The 12286-nt window shown below is 35.8% G+C and overlaps 1 protein-coding gene across 1 annotated transcript in view; it reads left to right on the top strand.

Annotated features, from left to right (window-relative positions):
* Nucleotides 1-12286, top strand: part of EPS15 (epidermal growth factor receptor pathway substrate 15) — a 191869-nt gene that overhangs the window by 68832 nt on the left and 110751 nt on the right. Inside the window, exons 9-12 of the mRNA XM_042781661.1 lie at nucleotides 3322-3411; nucleotides 4741-4886; nucleotides 6983-7139; nucleotides 11611-11696. Of these exons, the coding sequence (XP_042637595.1) occupies nucleotides 3322-3411; nucleotides 4741-4886; nucleotides 6983-7139; nucleotides 11611-11696 (479 nt within the window). The remainder of the gene's footprint in view (nucleotides 1-3321; nucleotides 3412-4740; nucleotides 4887-6982; nucleotides 7140-11610; nucleotides 11697-12286) is intronic.

Genomic DNA, 12286 nt, shown 5'->3' with positions numbered 1-12286 from the left:
AGAGAGAAATTTATCTTAGGAAAATGGCTCACACACTTATAGAAGCTGGCAAGTCCAAAGTTCCTGGATCAAATGTCAAGCTGGAGGATTTTCCGACTCTTGCAACCTCAGGGGCTGTGGAGCTCAAGGCTGGTAGGCAGCACACTGGCTGTTGACTCCAACAAATGACAAATCCAAGATCTCCAGGCCTAATGGTGGACTGTTCACTCATGGACAGTTGTAGGCAGCAGAACAGAATCCCGATCCACAGAAGAGTGTCTGTTTTCCCAGGATGTCCTTGGATATACTGAAAGCAGGCCACACCCCTAGGGAAACTCCCTTTCAACAGATTGCCTGCTCAAACATAATCATCTGATCCCATCATGGGAATAACCACATCACAACAGCTTAAACCACACAGAATTGTGGTCCAGCCAAGTTGACACACAGCTCCAACTATCACACTTGGAAATCATCAAAAAGACATTCTAAATGCTTCTTAGTTAAGTGTCTGTCTCTATCTGTGTAAATGCATTTTGTTAAGTACTTTTCAGTTTAGAAACTAGGTACCAAGCCAGATTTTTTTTTTTTAACGTGAGTATAGCATCTCTTGATTTAGTTGCTGTATTTCTTTCAGGAGTAGACTTTGATTAGGATAAATTATAATGTAATAAAACAAAATTACACACTGCAGTATTAAAAATACACTGTTGACTTTTTTCTGTTTTATTTGGTAGAAAATTTTTGGCTTCAGTTTTGTTGGGGAAACTACTCTCAAGGCAATGTGAAACTTTCTTTTTTAAACTTGCAAAAAAAAAAAAAAATGTGTTGTCTATTGGCAACAGATGGCTGGCAGGCTTCTTTGCTTCTAGTGTCCACTTTTCCAGGAAATGAGTCCCATCTGCAGGAAGAGGCGTGCTGACCTTTAATATGCATACTAGTCACTTCTCTTAGCTCGGTGCGAATCTAACACTATTACATGTATTGTGAATTTGATTGGAAGTATGTGTTAGCCAGATCCTTTTCTTTCTGGAACTTCAAGCTTTTAGAGACAGAAACTTTGTGTGTTTCTAAAACTGAAATTGAGTTCTTCTAAGTTGATGGGTGAATGGGAGGCAAATTCTTGGTTTAGTTTAAGTGGTAAATTGTGGTCCCAGGGCAAAAGGGCAAACAGCATCAGCATTACCTGGGAGTTTGTTAGAAATGCAAATTCTTAGGCCCCACCTCAGATTTACTTAATCCGGAATTTGGGGAGTGAAGCCAGCAATCTGCTTTATCAACTCCAGGTAATTCTTATCCCTGCTAAAATTTGGGTACCAATGGGTTAAAGGTTAATTTTATCACTTGTAGAGAAAAGTACCAAACTCTCTAACTCAATGCCTTCAAGTCGGATCTGACGAACAGTGACCCCTCCTTGGGTTTCCGAGGTGGTATCACTACGGAAGTAGATCACCCAGTCTTCCTTCCGAGGAGTGGCTGGTGGGTTTGAACTGCCAGCCTTTTGGTTAGCAGTCAAATGCCTTAGGCACTATGCTACCAGAGCTCCCATAGGGAAAAGTTGGACAATGTAAAATTACTTGTGCACTACTAATAAAGCTGACCAAACTGGAAAAAACAAGAGCTTTGTAGTCAGAAGGCCTTGGTTTGAATCCTCCTCTGTCACTTCAACATACAATACTGCGCAAATTATTTATTGTGTCGGAGCTTCAGTTTCTTCATTTTTGAAACAACATTAATAATCACTGAAATTATAGAGCAGTTGTTGGTATAGATTAGGTGCTCAGTAAATATTCATTTAAAAGCCCCAAAAAATGTAGAAACACATTTCTTGGGGAGGAAAAAATTAAGAAGAAATATTCAGGCTTCCTCCTGGTTGCTGCTGGAATCTTTTCTGGAGGTTCTAAGTTGCTTTGAGTAATTTCACATGCTTGAAGATAGTCATGGAAACTTTTCATTCTCTGAAAATCTTGAAGCTGCCTTCCTTACAGCCTTTAAAATGGAGGGGATATAGCCTGGAACAGTCTATATATGCAAGTTGTCCTACTTTGTGCAAATACTTATATATTAATTAAACATGTTAAATAACATGTACATGGTTAGAAGAATCAGTAAATATAAGAAGGTAGTTAGTGAAAAAAAATTTCCATACCATCACTGCCCACAACTGCTCCATTTGCTTCTACACTATAACCAATCACTTTTCTTGCTTTGTGTATCCTCCTAGAATTTCTTTATTCAAATATAAACAAATACGAATAGTTATTCCCTCTTTACCACAAAAGATAACAAATTATACATACTTTTCCTCATTATACCTTTTTTATGCTTAACAGTATATACTTTATGTCTTTTCACATAAGGAGCTCCATGATTCTTTTTTTCCTTGTCAGCTTTATTAAACAATGCTTTGCATACAATGAACCGCCTCCAATTTAAGTGTATAATTTGATGAGTTTTGACAATTGTATACCACAGTTAAGATACAACATGTTTCTTGTGAATTATTGTTTCTACATACTTCATGATATGCATGTACCATAATTTTTATAACTGCCTTCTGTTAATGAGACTTAGATGCTGATACAAACAATGCTTCAATTAATAACTTTTTTCATACAGTATTTCATATATAGGTAAGTAACACTGAGGACAGATTCCCAGATGTAGGATCATTGAATCAAAGGGGAAATACATAAGCAATTTGGTATATATTGCCAGTGTGCCCTTCACAGGGGTAGTGCCAATTTGAGCTTCCACTAGCAGTGTAGGAGGGTTCTTTCCCCACAGGCTAACTAACAGAGTGTATTATGAAACTTTTAGATTTTTGCCAGTTGGGTGGAAAATAGCATTTCAATATAGTTTTAAGTTGTAATTTTCTTATTGAGTAGAGTTGAAAATTGAGTAAAGTTAAGTTTTCATATGTTAAAGGATGGGTATTTGTATTTCATTTTCTATTGTGTTTTGGTTTTTCTTTTTTTTTTTCCCTAAGACCTTTTTATATATTAGGGAGATCAGCAATTTTAGCTATTTCTTTTTAATTTTTTCCCTCCAGATTGTTGTTTGCTTTTGATATCATAAGACCTTTAGTTGAAAGAGGTGTCTTTGATTTTTTGCTATTTAGGATTATCTTCCTAAAAATTACTTAGCTTTGATCTTTCCTTTCTTCCCTCCCTCCTTTCCTTTCTCCTTCTTTATGTCTTTTTCCCCTCTCAGTTTAATTTCTTGAAAAAAGATTTTTGGGAACAGCTTAAAGATGCATTGTTAGTGAGCAATAATAAATTAAATAAGTGAATGTCATTAAATATTTTAAGTATATATGATCCTGGTTCATCTGTTTTGAAGGCCATGTTTTTGGTGTACTGTGCACTGGAGAAGGAACCTGTACCAATGTCCTTGCCTCCAGCCTTGGTGCCACCTTCTAAAAGAAAAACGGTCAGTATTTCAGGCTCAATGTGGTTGATCCCCTCTTCATCATCAGCCAAGGAACCTTACCACTCCTTACCACCTGTAGGCATTTTACCTACCAAAGCACCATTAAGACAGGTATAGATTTATCAGTGTTAAAAAAATTATTATTTTTTAAACAAAGTGCATGGTATTTAACAGTTGATTAGTTGATATAGATAGAAGGAACAATCAAAGGTTTAAAGTTTCCTTTGGTTGAACCTGCATAATGTGATGTCCCAGAGAAGGGGGTTATTACTTTACGTGCCTTTAGCCTTAGGACGTATGGATTGTTTCATTGGTTTTGCCTTGACTTACCTGGAACTAAAGTTGGAAGATTCTCCATGCTAACACAGCATGCTTGCAGTGGCATAATTAATAGGTGTTTTTGTTTAATCTCTGGTTAACTCTTGATTCTTTGGGGTCAGGTTATTAATTTTGGATTGCCCAAGGCCTTTATTCTTTCCAACCTGCTTCTAATCAAGTTGAGTAAAAGAAAATAATGGCACAATATGAAAATTGGACAGTTTGGCTATAGTTAAAAATTCTGGAAGCTGAAACTGTAAGAAGTGAAGGTTTAAGATTTTCTGAATATTTTGTTGATGTAGGCTCTCTCAGTTACCCATATTAATGTGGGCATTAATAAGTCAAGAGTTAACTGTGGTTAAATTTTCACATTACTTGAAAAAATAAAAAGAATGGACATCTATAAATATAGTCCCAATTTATGTATATATTTCTTTTATTTCCTTTTCACAACCGCATTTTGATTGGGGTATGACAAAAATAATACACTGTTGCTATACATTGTTGTTGTTATGTGCCGTTGAGTTGGACCCAACTCCTAGTGACCCCTCCTTGGGTTTCCAAGGCAGTATCACTATGGAACTAGATTGCCCCATCTTCCTTCCGAGGAGTGGCTGGTGGGTTTGAACCGCCAGCCTTCTGGTTAGCAGTCAAATGCCTTAGGCACTACACCGCCAGGGCTCCCTTGCTATACATTTATTGTTGTTGTTGTTGTTATTTGCCATCGAGTCAGCCCTGACTCATAGCGACCCCTCCTTGGGTTTCCGAGGCAGTATCACTACGGAAGTAGGAATGCCCAACCTTCCTTCCGAGGAGTGGCTGGTGGGTTTGAACCGCCAGCCTTCTGGTTAGCAGTCAAGTGCCTTAGCCACTATGCTACCAGAGCTCCTTTGCTATACATAGGGGAGTAAATTGTTCAGAATTTGTGACAGATACTTCATGGGTTCAAAGAGTGACTCTTCAAAATTCGCTTCATTTTGTCAGAAAAACTGTATTTTTTTCCCCCCGTAGTGGGTTGTATCACTTGCCGAGAAAGCTAAATATGATGAAATCTTTCTGAAAACTGATAAAGATATGGATGGATTTGTGTCTGGATTGGAAGTCCGTGAAATCTTCCTGAAGACAGGTTTACCTTCTACCTTACTAGCCCGCATTTGGTAAGACTTTATTTAAATCGATTTTAAAAGAACAACATGGTTTTGTATCAACTCCAGTTTTGTTCTTTTTTTAGTCATTTATAAATAGGACAGTTTTTATTTCAGAATTCTTTTCTTTATAGAGAAAATGTAAATCTAAGGATATCTTTTGGATAAAGAACAAAAACTTGACCATGGGTTATAACTTCACAATGGGTTGTTGAAAGCTTTGTGAGAGTGACAGTGTCAGTTATATTTAGAATGTTAAAATGCAGTATCTGTTTATATTACTAAATTAAGCTTACATTTTTAAGGAAGAGTCTAAACATCTGAAACTTAAATGATACGTAAAATGATACCTTCTAGGCATATTTGTATAATTCTGTAGGGTATGTGTATACTTTCATACCTTTACATAGGAATAACATATTTGGTCCTTAAAACAGACAAACCTTAGTGTCTTTAATCAGTTTCACACTAAATGAGATAATGTATATGAAAATGCTTTATAGAGTGTACCTGCTATCAATTTGCTTAAATATGTTGTTGTTGTTAGGTGCTGTTGAGTTGGCTCTGACTTATAGCTACCCTGTGCACAACAGAACGAAACAATGCCTGGTCCTTCAGTATTTCACTGTCGTTGATCAGGTTTTCAGTTGCCGTGTTTTTCAGAAGTGGATGTCTTTCTTCTCAATCTGTCTTAGTCTGGAAGATCTGCCAAAATCTGTCCACCATAGGTGACTTTGCTGCTATTTGAAATACCAGTGGCATAGCTTCCAGCTTCACAGCAACATGCAAGCCACCACTGTATGACAAACTGACAAACAAATGGTGGCTACCAGAGGTTATCTTGAGGTTTTCCAGGGGCAGCAAGCATCAGAAGTGGAACTGCATACTTGCAAAGAGAAAGTTAGAAAAGAACAGAGGACAGTAGGTCTGCCTTAAAAGGAACAAGAATCCAAGACTGATAAAAATTAAATATGTGTATAACTAATGATAGCTGCTACTTTTGAGCATCTATGCTAGTCTAGGCACTGTGCGTAATAAATGGCAGCTCTCACAAGCTTGACATTATGCCCAGACTTTTACATACTTTGTCTTTAATCCTCACAGTAACCTTACAAGATGGGTGTTACCATCTCCACTTTATAGATGAGGAAACTGAGACTCAAGAGAGGTTAAAAATTTCGGTCAAGGTCACAAAGAGAAATAAGTGGAAAAGCTGGAATTCAAGGTTTATTTCACACCATAGTCCATAGTGTTTTCATCAGGCCATACTGGCTTTCAATGAATCAAACGTGTCAGGACTTCAGAAAGCTGAGCTTAAGAAAGGCAGAGAGAGAGAGAGAGAGAGAGAGAGAGAGAGAAAACAGATAGAACAAAACACTTGCCGTTTCTCTTCAAGTGATTTTTTTTTTAAAGCTTTCCAGATTGCTGCCTTCTCCTCACATGTGATCACCATTTTCAGCTGTTGTTTCTGCTCTCACTTGGTGATCCTTATATCCTCCTACTCTAAGAGTTGCAGGAAGCAAGCTGACATGGAAATTTTTGCTTCTCTTAGAATCATTCTGGTGCTACCAGTGAGCCAAATTTGTTGAGACTTAGGTTTCATCTTTTAATGTTGAAAATCTTCGGAGTAGGAAATGTTGGGGTTCTTTGGCTCACCACAGCTCTTACTCTCTGTAGTAGTAGTTCTGGAAATTGGTGAGAAAGCACAAAGTAATCCCAGATTGGAGGCCCCTTCTCAACATCAGGGTAAACATTCTCTCTTTTTTTTTTTTTAACCATTTTAATCTATTCTAACGTTTGCATAAGTTTTGGACAAGCTGCAAGTTGATAAGTCTTTCTTTTTTAATTCAGCTGGTCAGTTTTTAAACTCTAGAAAAAGTCAGATTGCTTTTCTCCTGAATTTTTAGAATGATACTTCTGATGTTTGTCGTTTGTTGTTGTTATGTGCTGTCAAGTCGGACCCGACTCATAGCGACCCCTCCTTGGGTTTCCAAGGCGGTATCACTACGGAAGTAAATTGCCCAACCTTCCTTCTGAGGAGTGGGTGGTGGATTTGAATCGCCAGCCTTCTGATGTTTATATGCTATTAATTTCGTTTATTTTTACAGGGCATTATGTGACACAAAGGGCTGTGGCAAGCTTTCAAAGGATCAGTTTGCCTTGGCTTTTCACTTAATCAATCAGAAGTTAATAAAGGGCATTGATCCTCCTCAGTTTCTTACTCCTGAGATGATTCCACTATCAGACAGGGCTAATTTACAAAAGGTAAGACAACTTAAAAAAGAATCCTAAATGTATTATCAGAAGGGAACTGCACATGCTGTGTCAGATGACAGATTTGATTTGGATGGAAGAGTGGACAAAATATATCTGGCTAAAAGCAGATCAATATACTGCTCTTAGTTCATTTTGTGCCTGTAAGTTTGCTTGAATATTGGCCTTGTATTTCATCCTTGGGCTGCAGCTTGTTTGCCTCACCATTCATTAGACATACGGCAACCATATTTTCCAATCTTAAAATTGGAAAAATGTGTCCTTGTTTTTTCCCTCCTGGATTTTTGAATTGATTTTTATGAGTAGGATGTAAAGATTAAATGAAAGCTATAAGAATTACTGTGTTTTGCTTGATGATTCACTCTTACTTAAAAAATAAAAATTAGAAAATCTAGGATGAGAATGATTGGTTGCTGTTCACTGTGTGTCAAAAAAGGCCCCAGGAAAATCTTAGGAATAGATGGCTCTCTATTCCTGAGCAGACAACTGTACTTCATATCAGAATAGCTAGAAGCAGGTTTTTAGCTACTTTTGATTTCTGGCCAGCAGTGGGAATTTTCAAAAGCATGTTTTAGCCATGCTGTGGTCTGATTTTTCTGTCTCCATCTAGAAACTCATTCTGGTATGGTGCATTTACAGTATCTTGGCAGCCTTTAATAGAGCTTTTAAAAGAACTTGCATTCTCTGATGGCTGTTGGCCGTTAAAAGTAAATCTCTCTTGTCTTTAAATCTCTAGTGGCCTATAAAGAAATCTTTTGTGGTGGTGATTCTTCAGAGTTGTATAAAATTGTCAAATGTGTAGTATGAAGAGAGCTGTCTTTAAAATATCAGAATATTTTAGTTTTGTGTTAATATTGTCAAAGGAGTAAAAAAATCCCATTTTAATAAATCTAAAAAAGTCAACATTGAATTTTTTTCTAAGTAAACTAAGTGGGAATTTTTAGCCATCAGATATAGAGAATTATTTATAGGAATTTTGTCCTTATTTTAAATAACATAAGTATTTGTATATATACTGCATTTGCAGATAACACATGCTTTGTTAATTTTTTTCTTTTTTGGGGGTGAGGGGTCCATTATTTGAATTTGTGAGATTCCGTGTCATGTAGGGCATGGGTTCCCTAAGTTGCAGAGAAGGCTAATGTGATACTACTGAGAAAGCTAAAGGTTACAAAATTTGTATTTGTGCCTTCTGCTGTAACTGTGTCTCAGCTATGGAATGCCCTGCTGTTTCACCCATTATTTCACCTATGGTAACTGTTTTTTTCTTATACTTTCTTCATTTTATAACCCACTGAGTTCCCCATCAACACAAACTACAGAAACAACAGAAATTTCTGAAGCACATTATGTTTGTTCACATTAGTAGATACTTTGAATTGTATCTGCTATACAGAATTTTTAATTTAGTGGATCTATCTGAAGGCTGTTCACTAGAGCATAGATGGACACCTTTGTCCATTTATGTCATATCAACATTATTTATTAAATGGGATTTTATCACTGTTGTCTTATTTTATTAACTGAAAATTTTAACCTTAAATATTAAAATTTGCATTTGTTTTGTCTTTCAGATAATCTCTTTTCTCTTTATAATCTGATTTTTTTTTTTTTTTTTAAGTACTGCATTTTTTGCAGCTTGACTAATCTTTTTTTGAATGTTGCTTTCCTTTCTGTGTTTTTTCTAGTTTGGACTGTTTTTTCCATTCTGCAGCACTCTGCTTTCCGCCTTTCTTGTACTGTCAGTTTCTTAACGCTACTCTCTCTCAAGGTTAGAGCTTTACTTTATGCCTTTTTTAGCATTAATGGTTTTTGGTTTCCAAGATACATTTTGAACTTAGAGGTTTTTAACAAAGCAAAATTGATGCAGAAAGTACCTAAACAGCATGCTTTTGTCATGTCACTTGGTCCTTGTGTGCATTGTAGTTTGCCTTTCTTAGGCTCACTAATCCAGTTAAAATCACCAAAGTGGAATTTTGTGTGTAATATATGAAACAGGGTACCAGAAAATATTTTGAAAGAAGGTGACATGCTACATTTTTCTTTATATACCCTTCATTTACTCTTCATATAGTTAGCAGAACATTTTCCATGCTCCTTGGTTACATGCCATTTTATTGCTGTAGTATAGGAGTTTAATTTTTGTGTCAGCAATTGAGGAATGACACAAGCTACACCAATTATAGTGAACTAATCTTAGCTCTAGAGTTATCTGGGGTCTAACCTTCTAACCTGTTGGAAATTAAGCTAATTTATCTCACTCTCATTTGGTGATATTTTTAATAATGGAAGACTGTCAAATATGAGTCACATTTTTTGAGTTAGAGTGACAGAGGAGGTGTGGAAGTCAAGAGTTTCTTGGTACTCTTACACCTCTGATAGAAAATTTCTCAGTAGCATTTAAGAGGTGTAAGTTACTCTTGGTGATAAAAGTGAGACCAAGTGCTAACTTTTTATTTTGCTTACCTGTCTGGCAAAGCTTAGCTCATAGGGCAAATTTAAAAAGTCAGTGCCTTTGAATCAATTCCAACACATGGCAAATTTAGATAGCATTGAGATCTAATAAATATCATCACATTCAGAAGTCCACTTTAAAATTTCTTATTTAAGTTAGCCTTAGTAAAGGTAGGTTTATCAGTGCAGCACAGTAAAACAGGTAAATTTGATACAGATTGCGATTAATATGAAATTGAGGATAAAACAAACAAAAAAACCAAACCCACTGCCATCAAGTCAATTTCTGACTCACAGCGACCCCCACTGGGTTTCCGAGGTGATAAATCTTTATGGAAGTAGACTGTCCAATCTTCCTTCCACAGAGTGGCTGGTGGGTTTGAACCATAAGCCTTCTGGTTAGACACTATGTCACCAGAGCTTCTTCCTAATACATGAATTTGAATATTGAAAACAAAACAACTCAGCACTGATAATGCAGAATAGCATAAAGAAATATAAAAGGAATTATTTGCCAGATTTTATTGATGTACACGTTTTTCAAGTTGATATTTAGGGTAATGGTTTCATTCACCTAAATGATCCTAAAATGCAAGTGCAAGGAACATAGCATACAACAGGACTTGAATTGAATAATCAAACTTCCTGTTAGCTGGGTTCTGCTTTGAGCAAGTCATTTAATGTGTTTCTTCACCTCTAATACAGGTTAATAAAAATATCTGCCCTACCTACAACCTACTTTTCAGATTAGTTTTGAGAACTGACTAATGGATTTGAAAGTGCTGAAGTAAATTGTAAATCATTGTATAAATGTGAGGAGATGGTATGTTGTGAGCTTTTAGGTTTCTTCTTTTGTATGGTTTGGGACATAGATCAAGTTCACAACAACATGAGTATTAATACTAAGTTTTGTGCTGTACTAATAAGATCATCAATATATCTTAGTTTGACATATTTAAGCATCAGTTTTAACATTTCCAAATGCTGATTATTTCTGTTACTTGTCAATCTGGTTGTGGCATTGGGTGTTAGGTCAAGTGTTTAGAGGAGCAATTATCTTTTTGCCGTGACTTTGTATATAAGCTATACATCAACAGTGATTCACAAAGGAGATAAAGGTAAAGTAGAAGCAACTCATTACCAGACCATTCATCTTTCAAGAGCATATTCTGCTGAGAAGGTTAATTATAACCATAGCTTATGTTTATAAAATGTCATGAAGTTTGCAGAGTGATTTCACATACATTATTTCATTTAATTTGTAAAATGGACAGGACAGAGAGTATTTCCATGTTTTATACGTGAAAATCATGCAACTAGTAAAATAGTAGAACCCAGAATAAACCCTGCACAATTTTCTAACTACAAGTACTACTTGGGGATCAATTTTGGCACCTTCATTTATGAAGGAAAGGTTTATGTAAAGGACATTGTATAGGAAGATATTGCATATATGGTGATGGAAATACTTACCATGGAACATACCTGAGCACTTGTTTTTACTTTAAATAGGCACTAAAAGTGTTTAGTAAAAGTAAATATTTGTTGAATTGAATAAAATCAAATACCATTATAATTCTGACATTAAACAAAATTTTATGTACCTGCTTGTTGTCAGATGATACAAAAACAAATAAATCACAATCCATTTCCCCAAGACATTTATATTTAGTGGAGGAACTTGTTTATAAATCAGATACCTGTTTTACTCTAAGGTTCCAGACAGGCTAGGATCAAGTGATAATGACATTGGGATCTTAAGTGAGGGAGAGGGGGTACATCTTACAGAACAACAGCTTTTAGAAAATTTAAGGGAAAATGCATATAGCTAGGACTATACATTAAAGATACATATAATGGCATGGTTTCCTTAAATGAATTTAAAATATTAGTAATACAGTAAAATATGTAATACCTTGTATCTGTGTAGTACTTTTAATATTTTTTAATGCTTTGTCATATATAATTTTATAGTAATAATGTATAATTATGACCTTTTTGTTTTTAGAACATCATAGGATCAAGTCCTGTGGCAGATTTCTCTGCTATTAAGGAGCTAGATACCCTTAACAATGAAATAGTTGACCTACAAAGGTATGTAAAGTAAATTTACAGATAATTTCCTATAAATGTATATACATAGTCTGTGTTTCACTCACACATACACATGCGTTTCTGTTTCTAATGTATATTTTGGTAAATGATACTTTACCTGTAAGAATCAGTTAATGCAATCTATGCCACTTCTTAATGCAATCTATGCCACTTCTCACATCTATTCCCATTTCAATTCTGATACCACCTGAAGGATATCAATCAATCAAATTCAAATCTGTTCCTAACTACTTCAATTCCTATTCCAGACTGCAAATGCAGTAATTCTTTCTCTGACCATAACCATCTAGAACTAGGTCAGGTCTCACAAATTAAAGAGTACAGTCCTACAGATTGATAAGTCTACCCAAAACTTTAGCTGCAGGCTTGGAGAAGTTCCCCATGACAACCATCACTTTGACCTGCTGACTACAAATTTGGGGGGTTCCCGAGAACCCTTTCGCTTCTGATCTGCTAGCTCTTGTTACTCCCTTGGGTTTGATAATTTGCTAGAACAGCTCATAGAACTCATGAAAACACTATACTTACTATTACAATTTTATTATAGCTGAAGGGATACAAATTAAAAG

Source organism: Orycteropus afer, unplaced genomic scaffold (genome assembly GCF_000298275.1).
Source record: "Orycteropus afer afer isolate SDZICR_OR568_19922 unplaced genomic scaffold, OryAfe1.0 scaffold00145, whole genome shotgun sequence".
Taxonomy (NCBI): domain Eukaryota; kingdom Metazoa; phylum Chordata; class Mammalia; order Tubulidentata; family Orycteropodidae; genus Orycteropus; species Orycteropus afer.
Note: the sequence above shows the minus strand (reverse complement) of the source record. Positions and strands in the feature narration are given on the sequence as shown.